The 12,744-nt window shown below is 41.1% G+C and overlaps 2 protein-coding genes across 3 annotated transcripts in view; one reads left to right on the plus strand and one right to left on the minus strand.

Moving 5' to 3' along the window:
- Window positions 1-1,556, plus strand: part of LOC149462681 (uncharacterized) — a 42,934-nt gene extending 41,378 nt beyond the window's left edge. For both annotated transcript variants that reach the window (XM_089676529.1, XM_089676528.1), the window contains exon 17: window positions 1,133-1,556. In XM_089676529.1, coding sequence (XP_089532655.1) covers window positions 1,133-1,136 — 4 coding nt within the window. In that variant the 3' untranslated portion in view covers window positions 1,137-1,556. The remainder of the gene's footprint in view (window positions 1-1,132) is intronic.
- Window positions 1,557-3,735: 2,179 nt separating this feature from the next.
- Window positions 3,736-12,744, minus strand: part of LGALS3 (galectin 3) — a 39,308-nt gene continuing 30,299 nt past the window's right edge. The window contains exons 5-6 of the mRNA XM_089676530.1: window positions 5,797-5,962; window positions 3,736-4,015 (exon numbers count right to left, since the gene is read on the minus strand). Of these exons, the coding sequence (XP_089532656.1) occupies window positions 3,860-4,015; window positions 5,797-5,962 (322 nt within the window). The 3' untranslated portion in view covers window positions 3,736-3,859. The remainder of the gene's footprint in view (window positions 4,016-5,796; window positions 5,963-12,744) is intronic.

Here is a 12,744-nt window from a genome sequence, read left to right on the forward strand (position 1 = left end):
GAGAGTATGTTGAAGATGTAATAGTAGTTGCACTACTAAATGTGAATAGCATATTTCATGTAAGACCAAGTGGCTCCTTTAAAAATGGACACAAAAGACTCCTCGGTAATTAATAAAGTAAAATGCATCTTTTTACAGTATATCTGAACAGACTTTTCTCCATTTTGATACATTTCAGCTAAATCAAAGTTTGTATTTACAAAGGCGATCAGAAAACATGGTTTATGCTCTAAGATAGAAGCTGCAAAAAATCTTCAGTGGCTTCTAGTGTAATACAGAATGCCTCTTTAAGGTCCAGACAGTTTGTTCATGTGAAATGTAGGACCAGTGTCAGACTATAGTGTGCTGTTTTTTTTTTTTTTGTTTTTTTTTGTGCAAGCAGAAGCTACATCTAGGCAATGGTACATCAACTGCTTACACATACTACATAAAAGTGCAGTTCTGCCTCTGTTTGCCTTTAATTCGTTATAGTATTGTAGTACTCTGGCCATACAAAAATTAAGAGGTTTGTAGAGGTTAAAGTTCTTTAAACAGAAAATGGAAGTCACAGCTACAAATACTAGCTCAGAATACAGCTGTATAGGGTATTACATTGGAACTCTGTCAATGCTTGTGTGCCAGTGCAGTTATCTATGGTTACTAATGTTGCCATATCAGTCTGACTATAGTTGCTGACCTTTTGTGTATTAACTCAATTACAACTATGCATAAATGTGAGCAATGGATGCTTTTTTTTTTTTTTTTTTTTTTTTTAAATTTCATTCCCTTGCTACATTTGTGCTCCCCTGTTGCTTTTGTTGGTCAGGATCTCATTGAGAGGAGTCAAGGCAGCAGGACTTGGTGCTGTAAAGATGCTACAGCCTGCATGCAGTACTAGGCCATTACATTCAATACTTGCTTTAACTCATGATGGAGCTCTCATGGTGATAGAAGTAATATGATTCTTTTCTTTTAGCACATGCAGAGATAAAAAAAGAAAAATCTGTAGTGAGATGTGGCTGTATTCACCAGTCTCTGAAAATAAGTTGCTCTCTGCTGATCCAGAATCGTATTGCTGAGTTGCATGTTTGTTTCATTAGGCCATACCTGATGTATGCTTGTGCCAACTGGTAACTCGTATTTCTATTTGCAGGTAACACATACCCCCTTGAAGTCAGAATCAATCACTGCGGTATCTGACTTAATGGTCTTTTCACCGATGCAATGTTAATATTCTATGGCGAACTGGGAACCTATATCTGCCTGTACAGACCAGAAGATTTCCATTGTAATATTTCCATTACACTATTTTTAGGTTTCAAAGATAACATTTTAGAGTTATTTTTTATCACATTGCTATGTTACGTGTTTTATTATATTTTTAAGATTTAATGTTTTTGGCAGTGCAGCTACAGTGGTTTTGGTTTCAGGAAAATCTGCAAAACCCAGAATGTAAATTTTTTTTATTTTTTCCGAATTTTGCTTCATAAGTCTCATGCAGTTGTTAAAGGTGTTTAATGCATATGTAATTTGTATTATGAATAAGCTAAGAATTCAGTAAACTGCTTGTCAAAGTTGTTGTTTGTGGGTTTTTTTTTTTTTTTTTTTTTTAAGGTTTTTCTTCCCTGTCCAAGACATGCCCCCGTCCTGTTTTTAATAATGTTTATCTGTGATTACCCCCCAATAACATCCACTTTAAGCAGATCAAATACAATCTATCCCCTCCATCGTTCTGTGGCGAAAGGACCTGTATCCCTGAAAACCTTATATATGTAGATACATCTATCTGTCTCTGAAGTGAGTACACCCCTCATATTTTTGTAAATATTTTATTATATCTTCATGTGACAACACTGAAGAAATGACACTTTGCTACAATGTAAAGTAGTGAGTGTACAGCTTGTACAACAGTGTAAATTTGCTGTCCCCTCAAAATAACTCAACACACAGCCATTAATGTCTAAACCGCTGGCACCAAAAGTGAGTACACCCCTAAGTGACTATGTCCAAATTGGGCCCAATTTAGCCATTTTCCCTCCCTGGTGTCATGATACTCATTAGTGTTACAAAGTCTCAGGTGTGTTAAATCTGGTGTTATTGCTCTCACTCTTACTGGTCACTGGAAGTTCAACATGGCACCTCATGGCAAAGGACTATCTGAGGATCTGAAAAAAAAAAAATGTTGTTGCTCTACATAAAGAAGGCCTAGGCTATAAGATGATTGCCAAGACCCTGAAACTGAGCTGCAGCACGGTGGCAAAGACCATACAGCAGTTTAACAGGACAGGTTCCACTCAAAAGAGAACACACGTGTGTGTGTGTGTGTGTTACATCTTGGGCCAGTTTTCCCTTTGAAAATAAAAATCAGGAGATACTCAACCAGCAAATGACAGCCTACTCTGTCCTGAAAGTATGGTACCATCCACCTGGATACACTAAGTGGTTGCAATGATGTGCACAACACATGCCAAAGTTGCAAAATTTGGGTTTTGGTGGTAAGGCTTGTTTTGACATTTTGGTAGTGAAGGGTTAACATGCAGTTCTCAGTTTAGGAAATAAAAGCTTAATTACGCATTTGTCGGCCTCTGCAGGACCTATCCAGCATTTGTGCGGGCCCCATAAACTCACAAATTAGCACACTGCTTTGTTACCTACTCACACATGAGCAGCTTGTTCTTTCATTTATGTGAGCTGCAAGAGACAGCAGAGTGGTTATTGGGAATATGTGCATCCTTTTGGATGTAGCATGTACAGCCTGTAAGGATCTTAAAGTGAACTTGTGTTGTGGTTATGCAATCTGAGCGACAATTTTACTTTAACTGCACATATATTCTTACAGGAACTCTTTAAAGTATTTTATGCCTGCTTCTGTAGCCCTGCAGAAACTCAAACTGCTCTTTGGTATCACATTCAAGATTGTGGCATCAGTAGACTCAGTGGGGTTGATTTACTAAAGGTAAATAGGCTGTGCACTGCAAGTACAGTTCCTTTAGATCCGAGGGGAAGCTCTGAAATGAGGCGAAGATCTGCTGATTTCTTTCATTCAATCATGTTCAAACAAAAATGCTGTTTTTGTTATTTTCCTTGCATGTTCCCCTCAGATCTAGAGCAACTGAACTTTCAGTGCACAGCCTATTTGCCTTTAGTAAATCAACCTCAGTGTCACCTGCATGACAGCTGAAACTTAGTCCTGTTTGACAGGTACTATAAGGTTCCTGTACCATGGGGCGGGCTGTACTAGCTCAGTGGAGGGATCTATCCACTGATCCCCACTGAGCAGATGGAAGGCTGGTCTTTGCTTCGCTTATGCAGAGCAGACACAACCTGCTGTTGAGTGTAAAAGAACAGGCAGTCCATTTATATCCAACTGCCATCCAGTATGATCCACTCGACTTTCTTCTGTCTGTTTTTAGCTGATCTGATTGAATGTTGGTGGGTGTAAACAGGACCATGTCTGTTTGCACTCACCACTCTGTGGAAGGTTCACCTAAGAAAAAAAAACAACTCAGTTGGTCTGCCTGTGTGAAAGTCTGTCATAATGTGGTGCATACTAGCACATTATGGCATTTCCCTCCTGGGGGCATGTTCAGAATGTATTTATTTTAACCAGCATTTTCACTTTGTTACTTATCCTATTCCTATGAGTAGGCTGTCATTTGCTGGTTGAGTATTTCTGCACAGGAATTGTGATACTACTCCTCACCCAAATGCAGAGGGGACATATCCAATATCAAGAAGAATAAATTCTGACACATCTATAGGCTATTTTTTTATTGGTTTCCATTAATGTAGTTTTCCAATATACACAAATATTCTTCATATAAAATATCAGTTAAGCAAAGCCACATTTTTCATGATTCAGTGACTGCAGTCTGGGAGATTACATCATTCCTACAGTAGCCCCATTCAAGGTGAAATCACCGCCAAAGACCACAGCTTTAGTCTGTTGAAAATCACGGCTTCGGTGCTTATAATGGCAGCAGGTTTCATTGTTGACGACAATGCGATAATGGTCTTGTTCAACAATGATTTGCATCTGGAAAATATTGGAATCAGAAGTCAAAATGGAGAAAGGGAGAAACATACTTTAGTGTGGTAACACAAAAAATTGCTTCCTTTTCCTTAACAAGATTCAGCCTCAGTCAGAAACAGTTACCAATGGAAAATGTTTCTGATCTTTGGGGAAAAAAAAGCGGGGAGGGTTGATGAAATGGGCCCACTGTTGTGATTGTGCTTTACATGTCCATGAGTGTGATGCCCAATGCACCAAAACAAGTAATACTTTTTTTCTTTAATTCGTAATGCAGCATACCATGATGTATGGTAGTGTGTCACTGCTCATTATGGTGTGCCGCAGCACAGGTTCATTGGTAAAGTGTGTTAAGAATGAATTGCACCACTACACACCAAAATGCACAACACACTCATTACTGCAGCACAAGATTGAGAACCTAGCGTAAAGAGACACTCATTAATGGAGGCTGCCACTGCTGACCTTTTTTTTTTTATAAATTTATTTAAATTCTAGTTTGTCAGGCTGCCATTCTGATGCTTTGATTTCAGTGCTGCCTGAGTTGCTGACCTGAAACATCTATACAAATAAATAGAAAGAGGTTTGTAATAGCAGCCCCATACTTATCTCATGACAGAATCAGAGTCCCATTTCCACACCTCTGCCCACTATGACTTTAGCAAATGCACTGCAGCGCATCACAACACGTACCAGGACAGGTAACGTGGTTTTTTTTTTTTAAACCTTGATGTGGGGAATGCATTAAAGTATAACTAAAGGCAGGACTTTCTTTTTTTTTTTAGTTTTGGATAGAGTGGAGAGAGATCAGAACACCTGTCAGGTTTCTATTGCTGTCTTGGGTAGATTCATTCTCTCTATTTGTCCAGTTTGCTGCTAAAATTAAAAGTGAAAAAAATCCCAAATTTTGGGTTGTCCCCTTAAAAGAAATAGAGGGGAAATCTTCCAAAGAGGACACTGGTTCTGGTGACCTGGCGGGCACCAAGGAATTCCCTTTTCAGGGATATCTTCTCACTTCCTGTTTATGCCCAATAGGACACAGATGGCAAAACAAATACTGACAGAGGTTAGAACCCTCCCTTATTCTATCAAAAATGAAACAAATTTGCCTATAGTTTTACATTAAAGAAGAAATCCGGGTAAAATATAGTTTTCCCATTCAGTGGGGCTGTGCCTGCACTACATGGGTTAAATGCTCTTTTTTTTTTTTTTGTCTAGGGTATTGAAAAGCTGAGATATACTTACCTAATCCGCTGCTTCTCTGAGTGCAAGACTGGTTCCCGCTACTCCTGCCGCACAACCCCCTGCCCCCCACTAGCGGACTTGTGAATGGGCTGTTCTGGATGTTGTCATACCCATAAATCGGCTCCAGACATGAGGAGGCCAGGAACAGTCCACCACTGGAGGTGGGCGAGCATGGTTTTCCAGAGAACGGGGCAAGAATAGCTTTTCCCTGAGCCCCTACAAAACAAGCAGTTAACCCATGCAGTGCGGGCACAACCCCACTGCATGGGAAAATAACACATTTAATTGGAGTCTTGCTACAAGGAAAGAGAAAAAGCGTTAGACTTTAGTACTGTTTTACGACAACTAATTGTGGTCAGTTGCAGAACCATGCAGATGAATAGCAGGACATACATTCTTCAATTTAGGATGTCAGGATCCAGCAAGGGTAATCTAATCAGAGAACTTCAGCTGAAAAGGTTCTGTACATTCTATGCAATCTAGAAATTCACTTTTAAAGTTTTATTTTCCTTTTTTTCTTCTTTTCTTTTTTTTTTTTTTACCGTAAATGGACGTTCCTTCTGAAATGGAAACTTGGGTATTCCCCGTTCTTCAGATCCCCACCGATTTTGGATGTACGAATTACGCACCACTGCAGGGGGGTTCTCATCGAAACGTGCGTTGAAATGTAAAACAATATTATCGCCGTTTTTAATATCAATAGCCCACCTGAAAGATACAGATGATCATTAAAATCTTTTTTTCAATACACACATCACAATCTGGTTTTAAATTACTCTGATTTATTTTTTTTTTAGACAAATTGTTTTGTGCTGTGAAAAAAATGTCTATATACTTTTCTGAATATTTATTTGCTGAAGAATTTTTTCTCAGCGAGCTCAGCGCCTCTCTCCACCCTCCTCCACATACAGTATACAGTATATATGGTAGCTGGTACAAGGCGGTTATTCATTGCAATCTCTTGCTGGCAACAAAGCTTCATTTACATTAGAGCAGCAGAAATGCCTGCAGGGATGAAACACACTAAATGGAAAAATACTTCACATTCCTTAAAGTGTTAGTTCAACGTTTAGAAAAAATGAAAAGGTGAGCTAACATCATACACCCTCCCCACCCCCAAGCGTACACCCTCCCCACCCCCAAGCGTACTCACCTCTGTGTATGCTGAGCTGCCAGTGCCCATGTAAGCAGCCCAGTGGTCCAAGGATTTGAAATCCCTGCTTTTCTCCCTCATCCCTGTGCATTTCTGGGATGGATCTGAGCAATGCTCTGTGAAGGCACTGACCAATCAGAACCACACTGATCTGTCCACAAATCTATGTTAAAAAGACAATTTTTGGGGGGATTTAAGGGTCTCATCCTTAGTACTGTTGAATGAAGTGTTTACAGGACTGATAAAACTGGGGGAACACTGAGGGGTAATTGGTATGAGCAATCCAGATTATAGTTAAAGTAGACTTTTTTACTTTGGATAGAATAAGGGAGGGTTATAACCCCTGTTAGTTTTTTTTCTGCCATATGTGTCCCATTGGGGAGATTGACCATCACTTCCTATCCCATAGCAAAGCAGAAAGTAATAAGTATAAAGTAAGAAATCCTGAAAATTAAAGTGGTGTTAACCACTTCAAGTCCAGACACTTTTACCCCTTCCTGTCCAGACCAATTTTCAGCTTTCAGTGCTGTCACACTTTGAATGACAATTACGCGGTCAGGCAACACTGTACCCATATGAATTTTTTTGAGACAGATAAAACTTTATTTTGGTGGTATTTATTCACCACTGGGATTTTTATATTTTTTTTGCTATATAAATGAAAATGTCCAAACATTTTGGAAAAAAAGTGTTTTTCTTATAAAATAAATAATCTTTCTTCATAAATCTTGGCCAAAATGTATTCAGTTATCTTTTTAGTTAAAAAAAAAAATAACCCAAATTAGTTTATAACCAAAAATTATAATTTTTCAAACATTTTTTTTACATTTTTATATTATTATTTATGTTTTTTTTTAACATATTGTCACCCTAGCAGTACAGTGTCACCGTAGTGACACTGTACTACTTGGGGATGATGAAGATTTTTTTTTTTTTATTACACTGATTGCTTTTACACCCATAAAGGCTGTAAAAGCAATCATTTCTCTTTCTCTCTGGCTGCATTCTTGCAGCCATTGAGAAATACTGTGAGAGCTGTAATTGGTTACAGCTTGTCACATGGTACAAGGCTGTTGTGAATAGCCTTGTACCATGTGATCTCTGTGATCATTCATAGATTTCACTAGTAGTAAGCAATGATGTCAGAAGTGACATCTTGCCTACTACTATTCATGTGATCACTGATTGGCACCTCACACAGAGGTCCTGTACAGTGATCGGTGTTCCCAGGAAATGCACACAGGCTAAAATGGCGGGCGCCGTTTGTGAGCAGCAACCCGCTCCTGCACTGCTCCCATTCGGCCATTTATATACATGGCCCGGATGGGAAGCGGTTAAAGGTTCAGCTTTTTAAAAAAAAATTGTAATGCTTACCTGCCCTGTGCAATGGTTTTGCACAGAGCAGCCCAGATCCTCTTCCTCTCGGGTCCTCCGCTGGCACTCCTGGCTCCTCCCCCTTGACTAGTGCCCCCAATAGCAAGCTGCTTGCTATAGGGGCACTGGTGCATGCTTGCTCCCGAGCTCAGCTCTATGCATCCATAAGACACAGAGCCGAAGCTCAGCCCTGCCTCCCACCCTCTCCCCATCGGCTTAGTGGATGTGATTACCAATGAAGAGAGGGGGTCCCAAGACAGCTGAGGCTCTCATGCACAGTGATGGATCGAGATGGGGCTCAGGTGAGTATTAGGGAGGGCTGTGGTGGGAGCAGCACACAGAAAATTTTGTACTTTCATGCATGGAATGCATACAGGTAAAAAAACTTCTGCCTTTAGAACCACATTAAGGTAATCCCGTGGGGTCCCCCCCCAGGTCACCAGAACCAGTGTGCCCAATGGCAAATTTACCCTCTATTGCTTTTCTGGGGACATCCCAAAATGTTCCTTTTCTTTCACTTTCAATAACAGTTAACAGGACAAATAGAGAGGTTGATTCTCCCTAGCTGGGGCACAGACAGCAATAAAAGCTGACAGGTGTTCTAATCCCTTTCCACTATCCAAAACTAAAAAAAAAAAGCTTTGCCTTTAGTAATACTTCATGCAGCAGGCTTCATTGACATCACAAAAACACTTCACAAAATGTATCTAACATCAAAGACTGTTTTTGATTCTGGATAAAGTGGTGAAGGGTTAGAACTCCGTCAGGATGATGTCTTGTAACCATTCGAATTGGAAAGCAACGTGATGGAAAATTTCAAAGATTATAGTTGTCATTAAAACAGGAAAATAAGAGAAATATTGAGTGGGGACACTTGTCCTAGTGACATGACTTGTTCCAGTGTTGGTATTTCCCAACATTTTCCAGAGATTTCCTCTCACTGACAAAAAAAGGATCATTTCTGAACTCTGCAGATATAAAAGACACACATTGTTACAGCTCTTTAATAATGAATGCATCTTTAACCACTTGCCTACTGGACACTTTCACCCTCTACCTGCTCAGGCCAATTTTCAGCTTTCAGCACTGTCGCACTTCGAATGACAATTGCGCGGTCATGCAACACTGTACCCAAATGAAATTTTTAATAATTTTTTTGAGACATATAGAGCCTTCTAGGTGGCACTGATGGGTATTGACAGGTATCACTGGTGGGCATTCACAGACATCACTGATGGGCACTGAAAGGCATTACTCATATATGGCACTGTTAGGTGGCACTGATGGGTACTGATAGGCGGCACTGATGGGGATACACTGATCATCAGGGCACTGATGATCAGTGTACATCTCCCCTCTGAGGAATGCCGATTACTGGCTCTACTCTCCTGCTGAGCTGTCAGCGTGACGGCTCATGAGGAGAGAAATGCCGATAACCGGCATTTTCTAATTTACATGCGATCAGCTGTGATTGGACACAGCTGATCACATGACAGAGCCGAAGTCATCGGCTCTTTCTGTTGATCGGTGATCTGCTGTGTCCCAGGGACACAGCGCAACACCCTTTGCCGCGCTGCACACCCCTGGGGGCGCACACATGCGGTTAGAGTGGGAGGACGTCATATGACGTCCTCCCAGAACGAGAGAACCACCGTGCTCCCGTCATTTCCTTATATGGCAGGCGGGAGGCAGTTAAATAATTTTTTTAAAATGCAAGTTGTGTAAGTATTTTAATTTTATCTGGTATCAACCTCTTACAGTCCCTGTACAGCAGGACTGGATTGTGAGAGGATGACACAGCACAAGGAGCCAATCAGTTCATGTGGCGACAAGAAACATGCTAATAGGAGGAGGGAGAAGAGTGACAGAAAGATGAGCTCATCACTGTGCTGCATCTTCTTTCACTGTGCATTCGTATAAGGACCTGGGCTCAGAGGAAAAGGATTTAATAATGTCTGCCTGACTGAGGTCATCTAGTGGCAGAAAAAAGTACTTCAGAAGAAATCTCTGAATTGAAGGTGAATATTGCAGTAAAAAGCTGAGTTTATTTTAGCTTTTAATTGGCTATTCATTTTTATCATGTTATTATTGGTTGGCATTCTGCGTTGATGTAAATAATCATATCAAGTGTGTGATAGTGTTTTTTTTAATTCTTGATTCTGAGTATATTTTGTACAGAATTTCATACATATTCATTCATTTCACATGCTGGATGTGCTGTTTAATATTGCTGTGCAGTGGTGGATATACCTTAATGTTACTCTCATTCACTACAAAATCTATCAGTCACCACACCTCGTGTTGATTTGGTCTTAGCAGAGAACAATATGCTAATGCAGGGCGGGAGAACCTACAAACACATACATGAAATTCAATCAGGGAAACATGGAACAAGCACATTAAAATGCGACTATCCAAACTGCTTGCAGCATAATTGTCAGGAATGGACTGGCCAGCAATGGTGGGACTCACCTGCCTTTTGATCTGCAGTACCAGGGCTGGCCAGCGGGTGCTCCCAGCAATCAGAGACTCAACCTTTCAGCCAGCTAACACCTGGAACTGATGATACTGGTGTATTTAAGGGATGGCCAGACTTGCAGACTCTGCCTTGGTGTTGTGTTTGTCCTGGGCCCTGTATCTGTCCTGCATCCTGTTTCTGTTCCTTTGCTACCTGTTCTGATCCCTGGCTTGTGACCCTGACCATCCCTCTGCCTTACCCTCTGTACTACGCTGCTTGCTACCTGTTCTGATCCCTGGCTTGTGACCCTGACCATCCCTCTGCCTGACCCTCTGTACTACGCTGCTTGCTACCTGTTCTGATCCCTGGCTTGTGACCCTGACCATTCTCCGCTTGCTCCCCCTGTACCTACCTGCCCAATTGATATTGACTCGGCCTGCCTGACGACGCTTGCTTGTATGTACTGTTATCTGTGGGTGGTTGGTTGGGTTTGTTTGCACTGTATTATGTTTAGTATTGCACTGCGTTTATGTTTGTATTGTTAGTGTTAATAAATTACATTGTTAATCACATATCTGAAGTCTGCGTTTCCCTGCTTCAGTCACACACCTCTGGTCATACCTGGGAGCCCTGACAATAATGATACCATGATGCCTGAAAATGGCCTTTTTCAGTAGGCTGCACAAGGAACTAAGAACCCACACTGGCCAATCAGAATTTACACTATTACAATCAGATACAAGATGAATAGTAACTATGTGTTATTAGCTCTTTGCTCCTTGAACTATTTTATCGAGTACGTTTATGAAGCAGCGGTATCACTGCACATTTATATTGCATAGCGGTGGGTTTTACACATCAGTAAATCAAAGACGAATTCTCCTGCGCTCTAGGACCCAGACAGGTGGCGAATGGATGGAACCAGATCTGGAAAAATCTTCCACCAATGCATAAAGGGTTGTGCGGCTCCAAATCAAGGCTGGGGAAGCCCGACCAATACTGCAGAATGAAATGAAAACAAGAAGCGCACCAACCTAGCGCATTACCTCAGTAACCAAAATTTATTAATTGTAAAAAATATACTCACAAACAGCGAATTAAATCAGGCATGTAAGTCCTCAAAGGGACATGAAGATAGCGCAAATCCCATCAAGGGGATAGGTATTCGGTACATCTGACACGTTTCGAAGGGTGTCCCTTCTTCATCAGAGCTCTGTTTGTGAGTATATTTTTTACAATTAATACATTTTGGTTACTGAGGTAATGCGCAAGGTTTGTGCGCTTCTCGTTTTCATTTCATTCTGCGGTTTTACACTTCAGCCACTCCACTGGCTGAAGTGGGTGGAACTCAATAAAGTACTGCATAGCAAGACTAAAAAAAAATGGGAGGAGAAGCCCAACCAGGTGACCTCTCAACAGCTGTCCTCCAGTCAGGGAGCTCTTTCTGTTGCAGTAAGCAACATCGCCTACATTTTATGAATGGGCCATAAAATACGGACCGCAATATGCGTAGCACATTTATAAAGCTCTGCTATGTGCTTTTTGCTTCTCTTGTTTCAGAACTCTGAAGTAAACCATGTCCTATGAATTCTAATGACCCTAGAAAAAAGTGTCAAGAGAAGTAGGAAACCTATCGCATTATCTGATGTAGCAACATTCATCTCCTATCCGATAGTGTTTGCTGCAGCATCATGCAGGACATTGGAGGCTCCACACTGTGCTCTGCATTATACTGGTGTAGAGCCCTCCTAGTTAGTGCATATTGTTAGGTAAATTTAGTTTGGCTTCTCTGTAATCAGTGGAGCAGGGATTCATTGCTCAGGCCTGCTCAGTGTCTCAGGCGACCGCTCTGATTACTTCCCCCTGTATTCTGTCTAGAAGAATCTAGGATTATAGCGGAGGGAAGAACAGAGGAGGCAACCTGAATATTTATGAGTATTCAGCCAATCGTTGGGGAGATGTGCCCAGTAGGCAACTGTAGAGCCCATAAATAGTCTGAGGCCTGAGGCAGAGGTTGTTGCATGGGTCCAGTCCTGTCAGAGGAGACACCTGTGCAAGGACCCTGCCCCAGGGCAGGATTGCTGAAGGTGCCATTCCGGAGTCATTAAGGTCCCAGCTGGAGCTTGAGCTGGGGGCCTATTTGTAAATTTAGGTCCCGAAGTCACTTTGAGTCTGGAGAGTACCAGGAGGAAGTTGGGGTAAGAGTGTCCAGCTGGCCTATTTTAGTATAAGTCGGTGACTCCCTCACTGAAGAGTACCCAGTGGATATTGGAAGAAGGCAGGCAATAATTCTGCATTGTGAGTAAATGACCTAGGTGAAGGGCCTTAGTGACTGTGTGTAGCTCTTAGTTCTTTGGAAGAAGTCATAATCACCTATTAGCAATAGAAGGTCATATGGGTTTTTTTTTTTTTTTTATTTATAAATATTTATTAGGTTTCAATCAGATATAATTAACAAGCATTTCTTCATAAGATAATCATTATGTTCCTCTTAATTTATTTAAT

Source organism: Staurois parvus, unplaced genomic scaffold (assembly GCF_062004578.1).
Source record: "Staurois parvus isolate SC_StPar_1 unplaced genomic scaffold, SC_StPar_1.0 ptg000171l, whole genome shotgun sequence".
Taxonomy (NCBI): Eukaryota; Metazoa; Chordata; class Amphibia; order Anura; family Ranidae; genus Staurois; species Staurois parvus.